Source organism: Grammomys surdaster, unplaced genomic scaffold, assembly GCF_004785775.1.
Source record: "Grammomys surdaster isolate TR1022 unplaced genomic scaffold, NIH_TR_1.0 213, whole genome shotgun sequence".
NCBI lineage: Eukaryota > Metazoa > Chordata > Mammalia > Rodentia > Muridae > Grammomys > Grammomys surdaster.
Genome location: NW_021604658.1, coordinates 4,406,030 through 4,430,944, shown reverse-complemented (window position 1 = coordinate 4,430,944; position 24,915 = coordinate 4,406,030). Strand labels below are relative to the sequence as shown.

General features: G+C 52.2%; 1 protein-coding gene across 7 annotated transcripts in view; it reads right to left on the bottom strand.

The window, feature by feature from the left end:
- Tspoap1 (TSPO associated protein 1) overlaps nt 1-13,013 on the bottom strand; it is a 25,723-nt gene extending 12,710 nt beyond the window's left edge. For 2 of the 7 annotated variants that reach the window (XR_003712009.1, XM_028772321.1), the window contains exons 1-18: nt 12,996-13,012; nt 12,615-12,682; nt 11,332-12,498; nt 10,537-10,644; nt 10,174-10,302; nt 9,456-9,635; nt 8,712-8,897; nt 7,376-7,453; nt 7,206-7,289; nt 6,900-6,989; nt 6,615-6,737; nt 6,283-6,387; nt 4,575-4,625; nt 4,224-4,244; nt 3,336-3,540; nt 2,645-2,817; nt 1,417-1,532; nt 1,030-1,139 (exon numbers count right to left, since the gene is read on the bottom strand). Coding sequence is in view for 6 of the 7 variants with exons in the window: in XM_028772321.1 (XP_028628154.1) it covers nt 1,030-1,139; nt 1,417-1,532; nt 2,645-2,817; nt 3,336-3,540; nt 4,224-4,244; nt 4,575-4,625; nt 6,283-6,387; nt 6,615-6,737; nt 6,900-6,989; nt 7,206-7,289; nt 7,376-7,453; nt 8,712-8,897; nt 9,456-9,635; nt 10,174-10,302; nt 10,537-10,644; nt 11,332-11,658 (2,086 nt within the window). In the remaining variant the exon portion in view is untranslated. Of the gene's footprint in view, nt 1-1,029; nt 1,140-1,416; nt 1,533-2,644; nt 2,818-3,335; nt 3,541-4,223; nt 4,245-4,574; nt 4,626-6,282; nt 6,388-6,614; nt 6,738-6,899; nt 6,990-7,205; nt 7,290-7,375; nt 7,454-8,711; nt 8,898-9,455; nt 9,636-10,173; nt 10,303-10,536; nt 10,645-11,331; nt 12,537-12,614; nt 12,683-12,995 lie in introns of those variants that run through there. The other 5 variants (XM_028772317.1, XM_028772319.1, XM_028772320.1 and 2 more) reach the window with 5 other exon arrangements.
- Nucleotides 13,014-24,915: the final 11,902 nt, after the last annotated feature.

The window sequence follows — 24,915 nt, the reverse complement described above, 5'->3', positions numbered from 1 at the left end:
AAGGAAGGAAGGAAGGAAGGAAGAAAGAAAAACTGAGGTGGCTCATCAGTTACGAGCACTTGCTTACTCTTGCAGAGGACACAAGTTCAGTTCCCAGAACCCACAATGGCTCTGGAGAATCTGATATTATCTTCTGGTCTCTATGGTCCTAGGTACAACCCCACTAAGAACAAAGATCAAAACAAACAAATAAAGAGATAAATTAAGTACAATTCTCCTAGAAGCCATTAACCTAGTTCTTCAGCATCTCCCTTTATGGGGAGGTTAGTTGTTTGGAATACAAAGACAGGTATCACCACACCCAGGAGCTGCTCATGGAGCCCCGGGAAAGGAACTAGGCAGGCTCCAAAGTTCTTGGTGTTCATTCATATCTGACCCATTTCCTCAATCTCTGCACACAGATGCGGTCTCTGCCATGTTCCAAGTACACCTCACTCTACCATCTAACCCTCCCACTGTCAGAGGATGCAGCTTGGAGTGCCAGCCAGTAGCACTCTGGAAGAGGCGGCTGTGGCCATTCACTCCTTCTGAAGGTTCTACCAGCTGACATAGTCTCAGTGAGTCATCGGCCTCACCTGCATGTTGAGCCCTGTGGCTGGCTCCCTTCAGGACCTGGACAACCTCCCTGAAACTCAGTCCTGCCCTGGTCCTGACACCTACCTCCTACCTGCTCAGACCATGTGGGATCTGTCTGAACATGACCCCTTCTCCCCATATCTGACTGGAGTCCAGCATCCAGTGCAGACAGATGCCTGACTGCAATTCTTGCCAGTGTTAAATACTGCCATTCTCTGCCTATTAGCACAAAAATGAATCTAGCCAAAGCATCCTGTGACACTCTTTCTAGCATCTGGACTGTTAGACCCTGGGCTCCTCCAGACCAATCACTTTCTCTTTTCCTGCTGGCTGTCCCAAATCTCAGAGCATCCCTTAGCTGGGCTGGAGTGAGTGTACTGAGGAGTGTGACTGGAAGGACCGAATTCTTCAGGAGCAGGAGAAGGGACAGGGTGATCCCTATAACCGTCCTACCTTCAAAAAAGCCATCCTCGTCCATATTACCATAGATGTAGATGTACTCGCCGGCTGTCAGTGGAAGCTCAGCCTCTGGATTCTCATTGGGACCCTCAAAGGGGTTGTAGCTGTTAAGGTAGTCGCAGAGGAGGAAAACCACATTGGCTGATATTCCATACCCAGCTTCTCGCCATCATGCACCAAGCCCTTCTGGAGATGTGGTTTCTACTGTAGTCAAATCGAGCGAGCACTCACGGTACCCACCTTGCCTTAACTATGCTATAAACACAGGGTCCATCTAGGACTCATGTTCCACCCTCCACTACATCCAGGGGTCTCCATCCTCACCCATACCTGTCTTCCACGTACCCCAATTCTGAGCGTGGCAGAGTAAGAGGGACCCACCTATAGCGTGCTAGGAAGACCTGGATCCTGGCTCCTCCTGCTTGGCCCTCTGGAGCTGCTGGGAGCAGGGAGACACTGTCTACCTCAAGCTCCTCCACCTCACTGGCCGTGTCCACCTGGGGCAGGAAGAAAGAGTTGGTTCTTCTCAAAGGTCTAGGGTTCAAAGGCCAAGACCAAAGACACAGCAGGCAGAGTAGCCAGGGCTTTGAGAAGGGGACATAAAATGTCCACTGCAAGGCCAGTGGCAACAGAGCCTGGAATTTCCTAAGTAAGACTTGAGACAGAAAGTCTATGAAGCACACAGCTGTCCTAGTCTGTGAGTGTGAGAACAACCTGGACCCTTCCCTGAGTCCTGGCTCCAGCCTGGGAAATAAAACATTTCCCAATCTGACTGGTAGCCAGGTCAGAGAACAGGCATCTGTGACAGTTGACTTCCTAAGGTAGAAACTCAGAAGATCATCTCAATTGTAAAGAACTATAAGCAAGAAGGAAAATACCCCTTGTTTTAACCCTGTGACTGTACCTCCTGCTTGAATCCCACTGGAACTCAGAACTTAGGATCCCCTGAGGCTAGCCCAAAGCCAGTGCCATCATTCTATCCCACCAGGGGGCAGCAGAGGCCCGGGGCTGGGTTCTACCACTTTCTGAAACTTGGGTTAGTAGTGTTGTTTCTGGCCTGTCCCCTCTGCTTTGCAGGGTTCATAGGTAGAAAGAGGGGCAAGGCGATCTGAAGAAGTAGATGACATAATAATAACCACGGCTGCCACACATTGGGTATCTCTTGGTGCCTTCATAACAATCTTACAAGGCAGGTTTGTCACCCGCAGTGTACAGATAGGGAAACCAAAGCCCAGAGACACTGTGTGTGACTTTCCTAAGACTAAGCTGGGATCTGAATCCAGAAACCTGTGCCCTTTCTCACATAAGCAACCGCTTCCACTGTGGTTGTGCATATGAACAGACTCATTATGTGAGCCAGGCGCCAAACTGTCTCCTCCACCAAACTCAAGACTCTAGGGCCTCTCTGGACTCCAGAGAGGTACTTCTGGTAGGCAGGCCCTGAGGGGCAGGCTCCACCTGAGTTCCTGCCCATGAGAGGAACCCACAGGCCTTCTATGTCCTAGCTTGGGATCACTAACCACTTAACTCCTTCCACAAGAGGTCAGAACCCACTCCTGCCCCTTCCCTAAGCCATCACCCGAGCCCAAGTGTCTGGCCCGGCGCTAACCTCTGGTGTGGGACACGACTTGGGACTATTGTGGATGGACTCTGAGCGAGAAGAGTTAGAAAGAGACTCCGCCTTCTTAGTTGTCCTTCGAGGGACTCCAGTAAGGGTGGTGAGAGCAGGCTCAGAAGATTTGGGAGTGCAGCGTCCTGGGGAGCCTGGTGGGAGGTCAAGATCTAAAGAGAAGATGCCAATGGGTTTGGGATCTGTGGTCTGAGAAGGGACTGGGGAAATAGGGTGGAGCTTCCTGGATATGGGCGACGGGCCTTTATATCCAGAGTTCTTAACAATAAGGGAAATCTTTGAGGAGAAACTCATTGTGATTCATATATATCAGAATCCTCAGAGTGCTCGATGAAATGCACTGAGTTCTTCCTGCCTCGCGGCTTAGGAATTGATCACTTAGAGAGGTTAAGCAACATGCTAACTCCAATTGACTGGTAAGAGAATGAAGCTAGGGCCACTACATCTGACTGACCTTCAGTCCTCGGCTCTTCCTAAGACCCTGATACTGACTGACAAGGCCTCAACTCCCAGTCAGAGGCAGGCCTGAGACCTTGACTTTAAGGAGTTGTGTCTTTAACTTGCTGAGTGACTTTGTATGAGTGGCTGGCCGCAAATCTTGAACTCTTTGGATTATACAAAGTTCCCAGATCTGAGGATTCCAGACCGTTGTTACTAAAGGACCCCTTACCTTTGGGGCCGGACCCCTGGCAGGGTTGGGGGGTGGAGCAGCAGCAGTGGGGTGGCGGATGGTCCCCAAGGGCATTACAGCCCAGGGCTGAAGTAAGCAGATCCAGAGGGCCTGGGTGCAGACGGAAGGCCTGGAGCTCCTGTGCCAGAAGGCTGAAGCGTTCAGTTTGGCTTCGGCACTGGCCCTCAAGCTCTCGAACCCGGGCCTGAAAGAAGATCCACTCTGGTTGACCAGGCCTAGCAGAGCTGTATAGTGCTAGCCAGCTCTACATAGTGCCACGTCAGGCTTTAGTTTACACATGTGCCTCCGCCACCCCCAGCCTGAGCACCAACCTAGGACACCAACTCTCAGAATCAGGCCAGTGATATACTTGCCTCAGAATACTTATAGGCCAAAGGGATCTCCTCAGTCCATCACCACCAACAACAACAACAAATACTCAAGAGTTTTCTTGCTCTGTGCCTCCTTATTCTCCCATAGGCAGTGACCCTGCCCTCAGAGGAGTGGGCAAGAGGTTCCATGGGAAGCCAGGGATGTCTTTGGGTAAAACAGGCCAGTTCTCATGACCTTTACTCAATTACCAGGCATGTCTCTAGATCAAGGGCTCACCCTCTGACGTCATAAGAAACACGAGTCAATGGGTGACAAACTTCCTCACGGTGTAAGATAACAGGTGGGAAGCCCCTGCATCTGCCAAGATCAGTTCCAGATTTGGATAAGGAGATAGCCCACATGCCCTGTAAGCTCTCTAGCCTATCTCTGGAGTCTCAGGTCTGCCATCAGCGGTGGCCCCTCTATTGGGTATCAGAGTTGGTCCCTGGGGGAAGAGATAGGAGAGGGACGGGGAGGGGACACACCCAGGATGTGGAGAGCATAAACAGACTGTACCTGCATGGAATCCAAGGTAGACTGGTGAGGAAAGAAAGCATGGAGAGATTAGAACACTTACCTCTGTGGGTCAATAACCCAGAGAGGTGAGGAATGAGGGGCCTCTGACAAATGGATACCACCCTGTCAGTGCTGTGAGCTGATAAGGACGTGAAGGACATCTCAAAGTGAGAGCAGCTTCTAAGATTGGTGTCAGTGGGTGACTACTGCCACAAGACTCGAGAACCCTGCCCCTGTGGACCCACCAGTAAATAGGCCACCAGCAAAGGGGGTTCCACCCGGCCTTGCAGCATTAAGGGCCCTCCTTCCGCACCCCCCCCCCCACACTCCTGTACATTCCAAGGCCCCTACCTCCAGCAGCTGCACTGCTCCCTCATGTTCCCTCTTGGCTTCTGCCTGGGCCTACAAACAGGAAGAGGCAAAATGCTGGGATAGAGGCCTGCACAACAGACCCAGGGTGGAGAATAAAGATGTGTGAGGGAGAAGAGGGAGAGGCAAGAAAGACAAGGGGCATGCAGAGTAGGGAGAAAAGGAGAAAGAGTCTGGAGAGCCAGGAGCCACAGGTTTCCTCCAGACTCCTTCTCTGAGCTATACTTTAAACAGGGACAACCCCCCCTTCTGGTGAATGAACCCTATCCAACCTCTCCGTGGCACCTTCTGAGCCTCTTTGCCTGACTCCTGTCTTCTATCCCTCGGACTGTCAAGGTACCCCTGGACACAAGCCTCTCTGCTGTCTTCTGGGCATCTCGTTGATGGCCCCAAATACCCACAAGGTCAGTCTTCCCGTAGCTCCAGACTCATGGCCAGGTTGTCTGTGATGTGTCTGTTTGAATATTTTATCATACCCTCAAACTTGCAAAACTTGAAACTCGAGGTGCCCTGTCCCTCAAAGATGTTGTCCCATCCTAGTTAGTTTTTGACAACTTGACCCAACCTGGAGTCATCTGGAAAGAGGGACTCTCAATTGAAGGGTTGTTTTGATCATACTGGTCTATGAGAATGTCTGTGGGGTGCTGTCTTGATTGCTAATTGATGTAGGAGGGCCTAGCCCACTGTGGGCAGCACCATCCCTAGGCAGGTGGCCCTGTATAAGAAAGATAGCTTAGGGCCAGTTGTGGTGGTATACACCTTTAATCCCAGCATTCGAAAGTCAGCGCTAAAAGGATCTCTGTAAATTCAAGGCTATTCTGCTTTACATAGAGCATTCTAGAACAGCCAGTGTGATATAGTAAGATCATGTCTCAAAAAAGGGAGAACAAAGAAAGAAAGAAAGGAAGGAAGGAAGAAAGAAAGAAAGAAAGAAAGAAAGAAAGAAAGAAAGAAGAAAGAAAGAGAAAGCTAGTTGAGCATAAGACATTGGGAAAGGCAGAGAGAGAGCCAGTAAGGACCATTCCTCCACAGTCTCTGCTTCAGTTTCTCCCTGGACTTCTCTCAATGGTGGACTATCACCTAGAAGTGTAAAGTAAAATAAACTCTTTCCTCCCCTAACTTGCTTTTTGTTCTGGTGTTTGTCACAGCAACAAACTAGACTACCATAGTTTACCTTCATCCTTCCCATGCTGAGATGGGAGAGATGAAAACCTATCCTCCCCAGGATTCGAGTAGACAAGGGGTGATACCACAGGAGTCTTATGTATTATTCCCCAAACTATATTTCCGGTCCACGCACCTGTCTACCCTACACTGTTACTTGCGCCCGCCTAGACCACTGTCATCTCTCATCTGCTCACCTGCTGGAGGCCACGCCCAGTACCCCTCCCACCAGCACGATCTTGTGAAGTCAGGTGTTCTTTTATGTCACTTCTTGCAGAGAATCCATCTTATTTTTTCCCTTTTATTTTTCTAAGACAGGGTCACACTACATGACCCACACTGGCCTCCAATTCAGGAATGTCTGTTTGGTCGCTTGCCTGGTCAGGAACCCTTATTTTGCTCCCTGCTATCTCCCCAGTGTTTAGCATATGGTAGTGGGTAAACTAAAAATGCTTACTGGATGAGTAGGAGGCAAAGCTGGGGTTCAGTCACCCAACATCCACTCTTCCCTGGCTCCTGATCTCACCTGCTGCAGCCTCCGGACCTCCTCCTGCTTCTCCTGCAGGCTGAGCCTAGCCTGCTCATGCTCCACCTCCAGCTGCTGCCGCCGCTGGGCCACCTCCCGCATATGCTGAAACACAAGACGGTGGGTTAAGGCCAGAGCTTTCCCACCCCACCATTTCCACAGAAGACTGAAGACCGGGGAACCTCAGCTACCAGCTGCTCCCTGTTAAAACAAAAATCCAAGCTGGAAGTGAGAGGCTGGCAGCCCCTGGCCTCCCTCAGACCCTAAAGCCCCACACCACATATGGCTTCTCGACCCACCTTCTCTTTATGCCGCCTACACAAGCCCCTCACCTTCAGCACCTGCTCCAGACTCTCCAGCTTGCTTTGCAGGCCCTGGCTCTTACGAAGGGCTGAGTCCCTCTCCTGTGTGACCCCCAGAAGCTGTCCCTTCAGCTCTGCATTCTCCCACTCCACCTGGAGAGAGAGCACATTGACAGGGAAGTGTGTGTGTGTAAACTTTGTCCCACGTGCAACTAGCCAAGGGATGGGTGGACAGTTCCCTTCAAACTTCACCCCAAGAGGAGACCAGGCCTCACTGAGGCCCAACTCTCTCTAGAGACATGGCAGAAACCGAACCTGTTCCTTCTCTGTGGCTCTCCCACTGAGGCGAGAGTTCTCCTCCACCAGCCGAGCATTTTCATTCTGGGCTGCCCTCAGCTGTAGTTCCTGTGGGGTGGGGTCACACAAGTGCTGAGGAAGGGGCCTCTCATGGTAAAGGATCCTCCCTCCCAGGCAAGGCCTCCTGTGGAACCATGCCACAGTCAGGAAAGAAAAGCTTAAGAACAAGTGGGTTCCACAGTTCCTGAGGATCTGGAGATGCAAGCGGAGCTGAGGGAGCCTGGGAGAAAGAGGGGAGCTGGATCCCAGGTAACCGGAACTTACCAGCTCCTCACATCGCTTCTGCTTCTTCCTGGCTTCCTGTTCCAGACTCTCACATTTCTTTCGCTTCTTGCAGAGCTCAGACTCCTGTGGGGTCAGAACCGAGGGCCTCCCATGGGCAAAAATACAACTGGCCAGAGTAGGCTGCCTCCGGCCCTCAACCTAGGACTTACCAGCTGTTGCACCCTTTGCTGTTTCTCTGGTTCCCCTAGGACCACCTGTGGGCTATCCGCATCATCCTGAAGTATGGCCTGCAAATATCCAGGAGCAGGAGTCATGGCACCAGAGAACAGAGCCTCAGCGCAAGCAGCCTGTCCCCAACCTAGCCTGCCAATGGGAAGGTCTCACCTCATGACCAGGTCAACGATGACATCTCTGTCTAGGAAGTGGATGAGGGGTGCTATCTGCCCACCCCTCTCAACATCTCCGGCTGACATGGAAGGATAAAGGTTGCAGCTTGCATCTGTGAGTCACAGTGCTTTGAGATCCCAGGACCCATGTGTGCCCTGGGAGATGGGTCCTTTATCCAGGCCAAAGTGTTCCCGTTTTAGCTTCCAACAGCCGCACTGCTCTGCACTCAATAACTGTCCTGGACGTCCTTCAGTGACTAGCAGAGAATCAGGAGGCTGCTTGGATCCCCAGAGATATATGTGGTGTTCTTAGACCTAGGGTTCTGGATCATCCTGTCTGAGCTTGGCCTAGAGTAGTATAAGCCTAGCCAGACCCTCCTAGCTTCCGCCAAGCCCACCCTCATCAGCTTCCCATTTATTCCTGAAAACTTCAGAGGACAAATTTTGATAGGCGGTGCATCTTCCTTCCTCCATGGGTCAGTCAGACTGAGGAGCAGAATCTGAGCAACCAGCATCACCCCTTCCTGCACCCCAACCCCGTGGTCACTATCAGGTCTTCCTCCCATCCAACCTTCTTTCCAGGAGGCTAATCTAAACGCTGCCCACCTAGGATAGTGACTAGGAGCAGGCCCCTGGGTCCTGAATATGGGGACCAGGCCCTACGGGCAGGAGCTGCTTAGCCCCTCACTCAATGTAGGTCTGCCGTACCTGGAACTGAGTCGTATGCACCTCCCCGCCGGGGTAACCCCAGGCCAGACCTGGTCGCCTGGCGGACGCTGAAGGGGGCGTCCCCGCTCTACCGCAGCTGAGGGAGGAGGCGGTGCGGGCTGGGCCCCGGGCGGCTGCCAGGGCAACCAGGGATTTGCGGCCGGGCTGTACCACTATCCACACGGCAGGGGCGGCCAGGCCGGCCCCGTGGGGAACAGCCCTACGGAGGGAGAAACCCCGAAACCCCCAGGGGTAGGGCGCGGCGCAGGTACCAGCGCGGGAGGCTTGGACAAGTCCCTGTTCCCTAGTCAGGAAGGCTCCCTAGACCTTTGGAAAGCGTGCATGTCACCACAGGGTCCCCATCAGAGTATCGGGCAAGGAGAGACTCCCGGATCGCCCTGAACCCCGCATCTGAGCACACTCACACACCTGCCCTTGCGCAGACGCTCACCTCTCCAGGGGCCCCGGGAGCCGGCGCCCCTACTCTGGAGGGGGCAGTAGGACACGGGGACCGGGCTGGCCGGAGCGGCTCCCGCTGGTTGCGCAGGGCGATCTGCCTCTGCAGTCTCAGAACCTCCCGTTGGGACTCGCGCAGCAACCGGTCGAAGTCCCGCATATGCAGCCACTGGGGACCTTCCTGGGGTAGGGCGATCAGGAGCCGAGTCAGCCCTAACCCCTTCCTGGCCCCTGATCACCTTCAGCAGTGCTCGCTTTCTACGGTACTGGGTGGGTTCGGCTGCGCGGGAAAGTGTGCATATTTCCATGCATATATGGCTGGTCATATAAGCATGAGTATGCAGCCACATGCCGCTCCCGCCCGGTGGGCAGACATTCACAACAACTCGTTCACTGGGCGCTCGCCATGTGCCTGCACTGTGCTAAATGCCTCGTGAACAATCCTTCACACAAGTGTGAACTATGTGTGGATTCCTACAGACAGATCCACTGCCACACAGCTTCAAGCCTGGAGCACTGAAATGTCCAGGTCTGGGACTCATGCATGGCTCCACCCCCTTTGGTTCAGGCGCCTTCTCCCCACTCCCACCTGGGTCGTTGCCAGGGGAACCTACTCCCGAGCAGCCTCCACCTCTCCGTTTCATTTGCATCTCATTAACATCTGGTCCACATCCCACACTCCAAGCCGATATCCTTGTGTAGGATCCAGCAGCAAGAGAAGCCAAGGGCCCCTTCGCACCTTGCCCACCAGAGAGAGTCTGGCCTGCAGCTCCCTGCACTCCCGCTGCAAGGCAGCAATCTGTTTGTCCTTGGCCAGCAGTGCACTAGCTGTCTCACTGAGGTCTCGGGCTCGCTGGCGAGCTAGAGCCTTACGGCACAACTCCAAACTGGATCCGGGTCGGGGCACAGGGGCACTCACCTAGCCAGAGGTGGGGTAAAGCCAGTGGTTATCTGAGGGCTTAAGGTACAGCTCCAATTCCTCATCTACCGGAGAATTACAATGAAACCCAGTCTGGGGCCTCAGAGAAACTGAATCCTCATTGAACCCCATGCAGACAGTCCCCAACCAGGATCGAAAGCGTTAACACTACTTCTTAGTTTAGGCTTGAGGATACTGCTAATTCAGGGCTGCCACTATGATGGGTCTTCTCCCTGCCCCCCACTCCAGCTCCACACCCCAGATGAGCTCAGCAGGAGGCTGCAACCAGCTCCAACACGTGTTAATCTAGAATTCTGCTCCCTGACGTCTCCGGAGCCTCCTCATCCATGCCTTTCCCTCTGGCAGCTCCAGACACCTTCAGGCTTCCCCAGGGCCAGCATTCCTCTTTCTTACGAGCCCCTAGACTCTTGATTTCCTGGGTAGTAAGTCTATGACTCCCAAGCCCACTCCTTGGGGCCCAGCCTTGGTTCTCCTCTTCCCAAGTCACCCAAGCCTCCACCCCGCAATCTGTCCTCACCACCCTCATGTTCGTTTCCTGTAGTTTCTGTGCCCTCTCCTCCAGGCGCTTGGCAATGACCGCCAGTTCAGCATTCTTCCGCTTTAGCCTCCGTACCTTCTCCTCCGTCTCTGGGAAGCTGCTTTTTCTCTGACAAGGAGTCAGCCAGAATTGGACTGTGTAGGGAGAATCCCACAGACCCATTCCTACTACCCAGGTCCTAGGCTAGAGCCTGGGCACACAGTAAGATCCTTGGCAGTACTCAGCAAGGGTTCACTGGGGTTGGGACATGTGATTATGTCACCCGTGGGTGCCTCCCCCTTGGAGAGATGTTTATGGGGTGATCAGGGTGCTGAGAGGGAGACTTCACTCTCCAGGCCTCACCAGCATCTGGTTTTCCTCCTTCAGGATGGTACAGCGCTGCTGCAGCTCCCCTAGGACCCTCAGCAGCTCCAGATTAGGCCTGTCCCCGAAGCCTATGTTGAACTTGGTCTGGTATAGGGAAGGACCAGGTACAGTGTCTCAGAAACCTACTCAACCTAGCCAGAGTCTTCTGTGTGAAACATCTCCCCTCTATAACCCAAGGAGTGAAAAAGGTTCTCTCTTATGTCCCAGGCCTTCAGAGAGGGGTACTACCGGGACCTAAGACGAAGGGACAGTCCTGACCTCCATGCCTTCAGATGCAGCCTCACACCATTCTGGGGCATTTCCTGCTGTTCCTCTATGCTTGTCTTTCCACCCATAGCCTTCTAGGTAATTCCAGCTCAAACTCCCTCCCCATCCCTCCAGACATCTTGGGTCTCTAGAGTCTCCTGCCCTCCCCTACAGTCTTGCTTCCTTCATCTTCTTCAGCAGACCACTCACACCCATCCACAGCATCCTTGGCTCAGCCCAGCACTGAGCCCACCTCCACACCCCCCAACATACCCAAGATCCCCCAAACAGACAGACTCGTGGTGGAGGAGACCTAACATAATCAGAGAGAGACACATGCACACACACACTGAGAGGCAGAGACAGAGAGAACGAACGAGACCACTTAGATTCCCGTCCAGTGAAGGGAGGACACATAATCACATAGACAGACTCACAAACAGAGAAAGCCAAGACAAGAAACGTGGGCAGTGGGGCTACAGGTTATGGCCAGCTCATCTTGCAGCCCTCCTCAGCCTCTCTTACCTTATAAGCCTGTGCGTCCTCATCCTCCTGCCTGCAGCTGCTGTACCCAGGGTTCTCTGCTTGCTGCCCCAGCTTGGGCAGCCCGACCTCTGTTCCTTCAGGGTCTGTATTCCCAATAGGCCCAGGGCTATGAGCTCCCTCAAGCTCGGAACTCTCTTCAGACCTCAATCCTTTAACCTGCAGAGCTGTCGGAGTATCAGCAATGCTTGGAGATGCGTCTCCAGGTTTGCACCCCTGACCCTGAGTCCAGGGCTGCCAGGCAGGCAGTGCCCATGGCTCCATGGCTCCAGGGTCTCCAAGCCGTGGAAGGGTTGTCAGTTGCTCCATGGTTTTGGCAAGGGGCCCCAGAACCTGGACCTGGGGACATCACCCAGCCAAGCCGGGAGACTGACAAGGGTCATACCAGACTAGACCATTCTCCCTGTTAGCGGTTGGCTTCACCGAGGCTCCATCAGAGGTTGGCTGAGCTCTTCCCACCCACGAAGGAGGCTTCAGAAGGTATTGGGGCTGCCAGACTGGAGCTGGGGGTATGTCAGCTATGTTTGCTCATGGTTCTGTGTGTGTGTGTACATGTGTGTGGGGGTGAGAAGCAAGGGTGTCCCTGGGGTAGGGGGTGCAGAGGCCACCACCAGGATTGCCTGGCTGAAGGTATGTGTGTGTGTGGCTCCAGGTCTGTCCCTGCAGGTCAGTGATGTTTTAGTATGTGACTGGAGGATGAGTGCCCCCACTTGTGTATGTTGAGAAGGGTGTTGTGCTATGTGTCACTGTCTGTGCCTATTTAAGAGTTACCAGTTGTTTCTGCGTGGGGTAGGGGCTGTCTGTATTGCAGGGATGTGGCAGTGTGTGATGCTGTCGCTGGTCCTATCTCAGTGTTCTAAAGCCCCGTGTATCTGTAGTGGTGTGTGTCTTTCAGTGTCTGTGAGTCTGGCCATCATCCATCATAACCCCTCTGCCTGGATAGGGTCCTCAGGAGTTTCTGGGAATGATCCCCAGTGGTCCACTGTGGTCCTTTATCTCCAGCTCTTCTCTCCGCTGCCGCTGATCACTTGCTTGCTGGGTGGCTGGGCGGTCCTAAGGAGGCCTGGGTCGATGCGCTGCTTGCCTCATAGTCTCTGCCTCAGCTAGTCTCAGCTCGAGGGACTGCAGGGGTCCCTCATGGTCCCGGAGCTCCCCAAATGAGATGGTGGGCACGAAGGAGGGCAGAGCCTCAGAATGGGGAGGGGGGAGCAGGGGAGAATCATCATCCCTCCCTCCCTTCCCCCTCCTCCTCCCCTCCTGCCCACCAATAGGAAGTCAGCTGCTGGTTTCCATGGTGATGGCGCTGGACTGGTGGGCTGGACCGGCTGGCAGGCTGGCAGGGTCGGGACAGAGGAAAGAGGAGGTTCCTTGCTGGATGGTAGCTTAGAAAGCTGACCCCCAGACACCCAAAATGGCCTCTTCATCCTCTTGACCCCACAGACCCTCACTTCCAGGGTGTAAAGGAAAGGGAGTAGGGACGGCCCTCTTTCAGGCAAGACGGATGGAGATAGGACAATGTGACAGAGACCTAGCTGTAGAAAAGGGCAGAGCTGGAATGGTGGAATTTGGAATAAAACAAAGAAATAAAAGGCTGAAAATAGAAAGACAAGCAAAACGGCAGAGGTTGAAATAGGCTGAAAAATTACTTCAGCTTCTCCACGGCAGATCACATCTGGGGGACAGCCCAGCCTTCACATCTGGGGGACAGCCCAACCTTCACAGGCCAGCAGGGGAGGACACAAAACAGGGCCTGTTGGGATGGTTTTACCCTCAACCATCAGGAAGTTCATATTCTGTCTAGCCTTAGGCTTTATTTATTTATTTATTTATTTATTTACTTTTGCTATGAGAAAATGGCTTTGGGGAACAAGGGACGTAGGAACTGCCCCACCCAGGTGTCTGCCTGTATGTGGGGCACCTAGATCTCTAGAGATAAGAATTTTGCTCCTGGACACAGCAAGACAAGCCAGTCTCAAGCCAAGGTCGAGGGCCCTCATGTGGCACCCCTATGGAATAGCAGCTAAACCATAGAGAACACCCCCCCACACACAGACAGACGGTAGGCTCCACCCAAGACAGAGCCAATGGGACTGGGTAGGGGTGGGGGCTGCATAAGGAGAAGGTAACATCCATTTCTCTAAAGCACTGTAAACACCAGCAAACGTGCTATGTCATGTCTGCCATGTAACTTTAGGTCAGCATGTATATGCATGTCGTATATATAATATGTATTATAGAATCTATACATAGTATGTATGTTTAGTATCTATGCCTGTGTACACATGGAGATCATTGCATGTATGTATGCTATTTTGTCTATGAATCTCATTGGATGTATATCTGGGTACGTTTTTGTGTCACTGTATGTCTACTTGCCACAATGTCTATGTGCATACAGTTATGTGCATGAGTCTATCATTGTATTTTGCCATAAATCACAGATATCTGTGCCATTATACAGCATTAACACATTATGACATCCATTGTCATGTAATATCATACAAAGGCATACAGTGATAAATGTATATAATGATACACTAGCCAGGCATGATGTGCATGCTGTCTCCATGTATATATATATTTTTTCACACACACCCCATGGCTAAGGGGATTGTCTATAGGATCCTCTCAGGATGCTCCACCAAGTTCTCACTTAAGTCCTTTTATGTAACATAATGAAATATCTGCACACGGCTTATACACATCCTTCTGTATACCCAAGGTCTTCTGCAAACTAGGCAAGCACTCTACCACTGAGCTATAGCCTCAGCCCTCCTTTATGCTTTAAATCATCTGTAGATTGTTTATGATACCTATTTCACAATACAATGTAAATGCTAAGGAAATAATTGTACTGTACTATGGAAGAGATCATGAGAACGGCAAGAGAAGTCTATGCATTGTAAAGAGACAGCTTCCTTTCTGACAGGGTCTAACTTAGCTCTAGCCTGCCCTCCCCCTTCCAGCTTCTGAGGTTACAGATATCTACAATTGGCTTGCAATTAAAAACATTTTTTTCTCAATCTGTTTAGATGGCTCTGTGGGTGGACATACTTGCCACCAAGCCTAACCACTGGAGTTTGATCCCCAGAAACCACATGACCAAAGTGGAGAACGAACTCCTCCATTCAAGGTGTTCTCTGGTCCTATATGTACACCACAGCACCTGAGTACACACACACACACATACAAATAAACAAAAAAGTTTCAATTCGATGTGGAAATCCAGAGATCTTGGCGATCTTGCTGTGTCATATGTACATGAAGCCACTGGATGTTAATGTCACTAATGGGTATATTTTTTGGCATGATATATGTGTAAGTACTATTGAACATGTGTTTGCCCTAGGTGACTGTATAGCCATGTAGCAGCTATGTCTCATTGTCTATGTCACAACTCATGCATGTGGCTGGCATGCGTGTACAGGCCCTGGTGAAATGCAATGTTGGTGAATGTGTGCTTTATCGATTAACACCAAGGACCTGTGTCAATGTGTACAATGCAGGTGAGCACACACCGTGTTAGTGTGGTTTTGTCCGACTCTTACACCAATAAGGATCCTCTAGACCAGTGGTTCTCAAGCTATGAGTTGCAAGCCCTTGGGAGGCAAACAACCCTTTTACAGGGGTTGCCCAAGACCATCAGAAAGCACAGATATTACATTACGACTTGTAACAGTAGCAAGATTACACTTATGAAGTAGCAACGAAAATAATTTTATGGTTGGGGGTCACTACAACCATGAGGAATTGTATTAAAGGGTCGCAGGATTAGGAAGGTTGAGAATCACTGCTCTAGACTTTTTTAGACCAAAACCAGAGGCAAGCAGTCTTCATTTTGGAGGTATTAGAGTAACAGGAAGCTGTCGCAGAAATAAGGGTCAAAGGTAGAGGCCCCCTAATACCCTTTGTTCGCGTTGCCAAAAAGTCTGCTTCCGGTGGCCCAAGCCTTTCCACCCCCAGGCTGTGTCCTAGTCAAGCCATCTTCTGCTCATGTCAGCAAAGCCAGCCTCTCTTGGTCAGTTCTGTTCCCAGGCATCCGGGGAACTCACATAACCCCAATAACAGAGTCTCAGACAAAAGTGAAACAAGTCCATTCTTTATTAAGTGTTGAGGGCCCTGTAGCCCTTACCTATTCCCATCCAACTGGTCTCCCTTCTGGAATCCCCAGTCTGCCTGCGGTGCAGGACCAAGACACTCACATCCAGCTCCACCCCATATCCTCACGGACTTGAATGCGAGAGAGCGGCAGTGGTATTTCCCCAAGTATCTGGGGTCAGGAAGCACAGTGCTTTGGGGGAGGCGTGAAGGTCTTCCGGGGGCCTGGCCAAATGAGGAGGTGGAGAGATACTCACCTGTCTCCTTGATGTTGGGGTGGAGGGTGGTGGCAGGGGGCCGCGGCGTGGCGTGGTCTCCGAAGCCCACAGTACACTCATCCATAAAGTAGGAAACACTACACCCTCCAGTGCTGTTAGTAGTGCTTTCTACTTTATGGGTGACTGCACTGTCTGTCTGTCCACGGGGATTCTTCAGGCCACCTGCTCTTCTTGCCGACTCCTGCTTAATAAAGGCCCCTGCTCCCTCTCCTTGTAACTTCCCAAGGACCCCTCCACCCTGCCTGTGGCCCCCAAGAGGGCCCGCCCTGGGCCTTGTGGGTGGTGACTCAGCATGGCGCCAGACTAGCCTCTTCTTCCCCCGCCCAACTTCCTCTTTGTAACCTTCTTCCTCCACCCCAGGGTTCCACCCTATTCTCTCCCTTCTCAGGGCCACTCAGGTAGACACCATGGCCACACCAGAGGGCTCACCCCCATCTTTAGAACTGCAACATCCTGGGTGGTACCTCCCAGCCATAAGACCCACAGCCTTGAATCCAACGGAGGCAGCCACAGCCTCCTCTCTTAAAGGCATTGGTGCCCAGCCTTCCCATTAGACAGAGGCCTCGACTCTCAGAAGCCTATACCCCTAGTCTCCCCAATGGACCAAGGCCGCTGACTCCCTCACTCCTGGCTGCTCCTCAAGCTGGAATCCAAAAGTGTGTTACCAGAAATGGCGGCCATGTTGGGTGGAACAAATAACCGGGCACCAATTGCTGATACGGGTCTCATTTTTTTAGCCTTCGCCCACTCTCCCAACTCCACCCTACTCTCCAACCCTCCTAAGAGCTTTAGATGCCTCTCTCTCTTATTTTTTTTATCCTGTCGGGGGGAAGAAGTCCGTTTTCCTTTTTTTTTTTTTTTGTTCTTCTGTGGACCAGGCTGGCCTGGAACTCAGAAATCCGCCTGCCTCTGCCTCCCAAGTGCTGGGATTAAAGGCGTGCGCCACCACCGCCCGGCTAGTTTTCATTTTTTAATTCTGCTTTTAAAAGATTGAAAAGATAGGATTGGGGGATTTAGCTCAGTGGTAGAGCGCTTGCCTAGCAAGCCCGAGGCCCTCGATTTGGTCCTTGGATCCCGAAAAGAAAAAAAAAGAAAAAAGAAAAAGACAAAGACACAGTAAGAAGATTTAAAGCTTTTAAAAGTTGTCCCCAATGATGGCCGGTGGATCCAAGCGTCAGTTTTCCTTTGCCTAAAGCTTTGTTAGGGAGCCTGGCACCCAACCCCGCAGCCTCCTGCAGTCCCGAACTTCCACTTAGAACCTGCACCCAAGCCCTTCACTGTCCCTTAGGCCCAGAATTAAAGAGCCCTGGTTGGGGCCAGAGTGAAGATTTAGGTCTTACCTGATGCTGCAGAGCTGAGAAGAACAGGCTCCAAAGTGGGGTTCCCTTCAGGGTGGGCAGGGCTTATAACCCTGAGGCCACGTGGGTCAGATCTCAGGGCGCCCAACGGTCTTGGAGCCCGCCTCCACAACGCATCAGAGATTAGCCACCCCTCCCCTCCCTGGGGGAGTGCAGACTGACAGGAAACCAGAGACAAGGCTGGGTACTGGCGGGAGGGGTGGGGGGAGCTGAAGAGGCCATTTCACATGCCCTAGGCAGGTGGCTTCCTGGATCCCAGGCTTGCCCTTCCCCAATGGCACCAGCCACAGGAGATGGTTCAAGAGTTGACACTGACTCATTGGAGGTGACCCCAGTAGACAACACTTCCCTGCTAGGGCCTTTATGGAGTGCCCAGAAAAAAACTTCTGAATCCTAACACTAGAAAAATAGTTGTCTGGGCCCTACCCCCACTCATGGCCTTTCTCCTGGTCATTGAGACCAAGCAAGGCATAGCTGTTCTGTATGTTCTCCTGAGAGGCTGTGGAAGGTGCAGAGGCATGAAGGAAAGTCGGAACCCAGACACTATCATCTTCCTTAGGTTCAGTGTTCTCAACATCCCTGAAAGCCACCACCTCCCCAGGGGAGCCTAGCCCCTCAGGTGACACACAGTACACACACTGTAGGGGTGTGTGTCACAACCGGGTTGGGTCTTCATGCTGTTTTTAGGGCCCACAAGGATGCAAGAACAGGGCATGTCAGGATAATGGCCCTGGGGTAGAGTATAGGTACCTGGAGTCTTGGCGGGGGGAGGGGAGGAAAAGGGTTCTGACAGGAGGTTCTTCTGGCCACCGGATGTGGGCACAGGCCCGCCCACCTGCATGTCAACCCCCACTTTCCCCATGGGGAAGACAGGAAACTGCCCAACCTAGGGCCCCTAGCTGGGGGATGGGAGCAAGGTGAGAGTCTGGGCAGGAGTTTAGGGAGCTGAGTATGAGCCCCATATGTTTCCCCCGGCTTCCCCAAGCCTCTCAGCGAGCCTGACTCTGGAATCAAGAATGGCCTTGAGGGGCAGTCAGAAGAGGCAGGAGGAAATAGGAAGAACCACTAATATCTCCTTTGAGAAAGCCATGAGCATCTTCTCTGGGAACTCCGTTTAGCCACAGGTCCACACTGGCTTCAGGGAATACAGATTCAAGGCCCAGAAGGGAATTGGAGGAGGGTCAGACAGAGAATGGGAGACTGTGTCACACGCTTTCCTTCTGCAAGAGGTGCTGTGAACCCGGTACCCTCAAGTGGGAGTAGGAAGGAAAGAACATGAATCTTCACCCCTAAGGTCTAGAGGAACAGTGGTAAACAGTCTTGCAAGGCTAGCTGGTCAAAAATAGGTCAGTGTTCCTTTAAGAGACCACCACCAGGCCTCAGACCTGGGTGGAGGGGAAGTGGCTGCCCCAGGAGATAAGAGGATAAGAATATCAAAGTTGTGCAGTAACCTGGGTTTCTGGACCCCTATCCTTCAGGGCCTAGGACAGCCTAGAGCTATCACTGGGGAGGCACCCTGTCCTAGAGAAGATGTGTCACAGAATGAAAGGCAGGGCCTGGCTTCTGGCCCCTGTTGTGCTGTAGGTGTCTTGAGTATGTGACAAGTTGTAACAAGGAGCACTCCAGCTCCTCTTCTGTCCTGAGCAGGGTGGTGGGTGCTCCCTCCGAGAAGCTGTGTCCCATCTGTGGACAGTCTTTACTACCCATACTACCCAGGGCTCATCTCTAGCTATAGAATGTCTGGGATCAGGGAGTTTCTTGGAGGGCCTGGAATTTTCTGTGGTTCCCCTCTTGAGGTTGGGGCTGAAGAACAAAGGAACTGAGGAGAAGTTCAGGGCCCCTGTGCCTTGGGCTTCACCACTGCTGAGCCTGAAACCCCCTAAATATGAGAACCAGAGAAGAGAGACAGTGGAAGGCAGGGAAAGAGGCAGAATCTTAGGCAAGGACAGGGGGACAGTAAGTGTTAGAAGAGTGGGTGCGTGCCGTGAGGAACGGGGTGCACACCTGTGAGCCGTTGACATCCTAGAACCACACACAACAGATGCAGCCAGCTCAGCAGGAAGGCTTCCTATCTGCTCTTGGACATCTCTGCCTCTTGCAAGGACACAGGAAGCTCCACCTAGGACTTGGGCCAGTGACCTGACTGACAGATGTCCTAGAGCACACAGGTGTCTCTGAAGGATAGGCCTAACCCACTCTGTTGCCCCCAAAGCTTCCTGCTGCCGGAGTCCCCTGTGCCCCAAGAGACAATCAAAACCATCAGTGGTGGTCTGGAGCTGAAAGGGGTCTTATTTATGTATATATGTATTTATTGATTTTCTATATGTGAGGACACTGTTGCTGTCTCAGACACACCAGAAGAGGGCATCAGATCCCATTACAGATGGTTGTGAGCCATCATGTGGTTGCTGGGAATTGAACTCAGAACCTCTGGAAGAGCAGTCAGTGCTCTTAACCACTGAGCCATCTCTCCAGCCCAAAAGAGGAGATCTTAATGGCTTTCTTGGTTAAGGAAAGATTGTCGACCCTTGGGAACTCGTCCAGACACGGTGAGGCACATAGGAGGCAGCTGCCACCGTTTAAAGTCTGTGGAAGAATATCCTCCAAAGTGCTTTCTGGTTTTCACTTAACTGTTTGTTGAGACAGGGTTTCTTTTTGTAGTTCTGGTTATCCTGGAATTCACTATGTAGATGAGGTTGGTCTCAAACTCACAAAGATCCTCCTGCCTCTGCCTCTCCAGTGCTGAGATCAAAGATCTACACCACTGTGCTTGGCTGTTTTTTTGTGCTTATTTTGTTTTATTATTTTTAAAAAATAATTTATTTTTATTTTATATACATTGGTGTTTTGCCTGCGTGTTTGTCTATATGAAGGGGTCAGATCCCCTGGAATTAGAGTAACAGACAGTTGTGAGCTGCCATGCAGATGTTGAGAATTGAACCCAGACCCCCTGGAGGAGCAGCTAGTGAATGGTCTTAATTGCTGAGCCATCTCTCTACCCACCCCACCCCCCTTTTTAAAGACAGGATCCTAAGCAGCTCAGGCTGGTCTTGAACTTGCTATATAATAAAGGATGACCTTGAACTTTGATCCTCCTGCCCCTCCCTTAAGTGCTGGGACTACAGGCTTAGTGCATTCTAGGCAAGTATTCTACCAACGAGGCTCCATCTCCAGCCCCTTGTTCTGGGAGATTCTTATTTCCTGGGATATCTCCCTTAAATGAAAGTGGGGCTGCGGAGAATGGGGACAGGAAGCAAAACCTATTCACTTAGTGGATGAGTCCCAGACCTGGAAAGTTCCAGACTGTCTTTTCCTCCCACCCCTTCCTAACTCTGAGGACAGCCACCTTTTATCTGAGATGAGAGTTGCGGTCCTAAAGAGAACACACGACCCACTGTGGAGGACTCTCGGTTTCTGGGAAGGGTGGAGTTGAGGAGGAACTTGGGGTCACTGTAGGGGAATTCTGTGTATATATGTACTATGGGTAGGTACCAGGTAGTCCTCCCTTGGTGCTGAGGGGGCCTTTGGGGTGACCTGGGGAGAGGAGCAGGAGGGATATCAGCAAAGGCCTTCTGGAAGAAGTAAATGCAAGTGGGAGAGAGTTTGGAAGGGGTAACTGGGCAAAGAGAAGAAGCAGAGAAAGGTCTTTCGAAGGCCTTTGCCTTAGAAGGAGCGAGGGCCCAGAGTGAAAGCATTGAGACAGAAACCAAGACTTCACTCCAGCTGCATGGGCCTGGGCCTCACTCAGTGGGCAGACAGACAGGCAGGCAGAGATGGCAGGCCAGATAACCTGCCACAGGAGCTAACCACTCACAAACAGGAAGTGGAGAAGGCTGAGAGGCCCACCCTTCAGGGAACCAGTGTTGAGGCAGGAGTGCCACAAAGGAGGGAAACTGATCCCCCAGCACTACAAAACCGGATAAAGCCAATCACAAGGAAAAGAAAAGCAAGGGACAGTGGTCAGAAGTGCCTCAACCAAGTCCCCAGTAGAGGTCAGCTCAGCACCTGGAGGATCCTCAGTGTCACCTCAGTGCCTTGGGAGCTTGAGGCTCACTTCTTGTCAGACCAGGGGAGTGGACAGGCTGTCTCCTGGCCTCTGCCTCCTCTGTCCGACACACACGGCTCGTTGTAGGAAGTTGTTTTATGGGGCTTTAGCTCAGCTGCTCTGAGAGCATAGGAGAGGGGATTCAAGTGGCAAGCCAGCCCTTAGGAAGCCAAGTTGCAAGAGAGAAACAGAAGGCGGGCTGAGCTGAGGGCCAAGTGCAGGACTCTTTCCACAGTGTCTGGGAAGAAGCAGAAAGTCTGGGTAAGAAGGGGGGGGTGCTTGTGGAAGGGAGAAAGGCACCCTCACCACAGCTGTGGGAGTGGTTACGAAACCAGAAACATTCTCCTCTGGGATCTCCTAGGGATGCTGGCAAGAAAAGGAAAGTTCTCTCTATACATGGGTGCAAGGCCTTATGTACATGACTGTTCCGGCTCCCAGTTAAACAATATTTTCCTCTCTTTGTCTCTCTCCTCTCTCTCTCTGTCTCTCTCTCCCTCTCTCTCCCCACCCATGCCCTGGGGTGTGTGTGTGTGTGTGTGTGTGTGCGCACATGTAGGATCCAGCCTGTGTTCCACACGTCCGCCTCTCCATGCCATAAGGGAGTCCAGGACAAACACTGTGACTGAAATGCATGTTAGGACTGCATCTCATTTGATCACACTGACACAGGAAAGCAAACAAGGAGAGGGGTGGGGGGGGAGAGAGAGAAAGGGAGGGGAAGGGGGGGAGGTGCCTGCTACCATCTGTCAATTAATCTAGGACAGCCAAGAGCACAAAATGGAGGGACAAGATTCTTGGAGCTTTCCTTTTTCTTTCTTTTTTTTTTTTTTGGTTTTTTCGAGACAGGGTTTCTCTGTGTAGCCTTGGCTGTCCTGGAACTCACTCTGTAGACCAGGCTGGCCTCGAACTCAGAAATCCGCCTGCCTCTGCTTCCCAAGTGCTGGGATTAAAGGCATGCACCACCACCGCCCGGCCTTTTGGAGCTTTCACAATGTAACTTTGGGCCTGTTACTGAATCTACCCTGAGCCCCTGTCCTGCCTGTTTCTTTGACTATAGAATGGGGGAGAGAGTTGATTGAAGGATCTGTTTTTACTCTGGAATATCCCCAAGGACAAAGGTCCAAAGCCCTTAATGGTAGGAGGAAGCAATAGTGCCATGTTCGAAACGTGCCAAGCCACAGGGCAGCTGTACATCTTCCCAGATGGACGTACAGTAGATATCCTAAAGTCCAGAGAGGGCTCCGGTGGCAGAAGGCCTCGCTAGCTCTTCTGCCAACCTCCTGCCCTCCACAGGATTGCTCATGCCCCAGACACAGCTGGAAATACAAGACACGGTGTGGGAAGAGGAGAGCATCACGTGCTGGAGCTAGCCTGGGTTCCATGTAGTCGCTCTCCGCACCATAGGAGTGTCCAGCAGGGCACCCAGTAAACAGGAGGAGCACATTTGATCTGCGTCTCTTTTGATCGCGCTGACCCAGTAAGGCAAATGTCAGTATCCCCATTTTGAATTGAGGAACCGGAATCTCAGCCAGGTTAAATTTCTTCTTCCTAAATGTCAGTGGACAGTCTGCACTGTTTTTCTGTTCCCCCAAAGAAGTCAACTCCAATTGCCCCCAAAGTAACAGTTCTCCCATGAAGACCTGTCTGTCCCCAAAATCCCAGTCTAAGGAAGGAGCTGGAAAAGCTATGGGAGGGGCTCGAGGCCCACTGCCCTGTCCCAGGCTTTTGAGTAGGGACAGTGGATGTGACTAAATGGGTCACCAAGTGGTCTGTAAAACCTGCCCAAGGTCCCCATCCACCCAGCCCTCTTCAGCAGTCAGGTGGGGGAGGGTTAGCCACCAAGACTAGAGGCTGCCCGGGAGCAGAGCAGAGCAAACAGTAACAGCCCCAAGTAGTTCACAGCACTGAGCCGTTAAAAGTGACTCAACCAGAAAGTGCGTTTGAAGTGACGCCCACTGGGCCCCACAGCCAAACCTCAAAAAGACGAAGTGAGAGAGACAGGCCTGTGGGGGTTGGGCTGGAGGTGGAGGCCCAGCCTGAAGCTGGCCTAGCCAAATAAGGGCAAATGTTCTACATGTAGGCCAATGGAGCATGAGTGTCAGCGTCATGGGGCTGTGGTTTCAAGAGGGGGAGGTGAGAAGCTGGGGACAAATGGAGGTGGGAGATGAGGGCAGGGCATCCAAGCCCTCCTCCTCTAAGGGTCTGAGGGTTAGTGAACATCGCTGGGTATTGAGGGCCTGACTCAATTAAAGGGACCTTGATGCTGAGGATGCCTGATGCAGACTTACAGCTACACACTCCCCGGGCCCCAACTGCATGTCGGGGTTCCAGGAGGCAAAAGGAACACAAGTAGGACTGCCCTCCTCTAACCCTGCCCGTTGCTGCCCCCAGAATGGCCGTAAGCACGCGGCGATGGCAAGGGGAAAGGCTAATTCAGTGAGCTGCTCAGTGCGTTCTCATCTGTGAGAGGGTAATACTAATGTCTTGAGGGATCCTCACTGAGGACCTGATGTAGTTTTGAACCTGGAAATTGCCACATATGAAAGTAGCCTTGCTATGAAGGAACCACAGGCCACCGACAGTTTCCCACCATGGTTCTTGCCTCCAGTTGCCAGGAAAAGATCCTTTTGCAAGGACATCGGTTCAATTCCGGCCCTGGTACTTGTAAGGGGATAGAGTGGTGATGACTCTCTCCTTCGGTAGGAGAGACTGATCATTGCCTAATCCGGGGACATGCCTGCCTCCACTACCTCATCTATGCCAGCAGAAGCCTGGATTCCAGGTCATGCTCCACCTCTCGGTCTGAGACCCGCCCTCCATCTTTCTGCTACTCTAGGGGGCAGGGCTGAGGAAGTGAGTCTCTGCAGCTGCCCAGAGAAAGTGCTGCAGCTGCCTTTACCGGGTGGGGAAGCTGCCAGGTTGTCTCTGGGCTTTCCCATCATTCCGTTGTCTCAGGTCATCCAGTCCCTGCCAGGTCCAGAGCTCCAGAGAAAACTAGGTTGTTCCTGGCACCGTCTCCCTCCCAGAGCTCTTTCCCCTCCCAAGTTCTGTTTTTCCCTTTGGACTTTTGCTATTCAATCAACAGTTACCACACCACGCCATCACCAGCACCCACGAGTGCCACCATCCTTTTCTGGCTAGTGGCTCTTACAGGGTGTTTTGTTTTGTTTTTTTCAAAGGAAAAAAAATCGAGGGTGGCAGATGCTGGGTTTGGGGAGAAGGAAGGAAGGAGAAACACCTTTTGGAAAGCAACTAGGGGGCCTGCCTTGGTGTCTGAAGCTCTTCCCTCTGCTCAGTCTGCAGGGAGGAGGTACACCTACAGAAGTAACACACAGAGCTCTGGAAATGGGCCTGCTAGCTCCCTAACTTACAGGCACGGGCAACTGTCAACCATGGGACGAACCCTGAGAGCTCTGTGGGTCTCAAGTCCTCTGTATCATGCTGCCTGTCCTTGCCCCAAAGGGCCTGTTGAGATGGAGCGCCAGAACACAACGGGGCAATAGTTTTCATCCTAATTCTCAAGATCTCAACATGTTGATGTCAACAACACAGGGCAGCATGGTGTGCCCTTGGTTCCTGTTCCTGGGACATTCGCAAAGTATGGCAGCACCTTGAAGCAAAACCTCTGAGGACAAACCACACAGCCATGGTTCCCGGGAGTCAGGCTAATGTGGTCTGGTCCTATCACTCATAAGGTGGAGGCCTTAATAATACTCCGCTAGCCCCAGTATTCTGTCTGCCTTCAACTCTACAGCCTCAGAGGTCAGAGTTTACCCTCCCACTGATG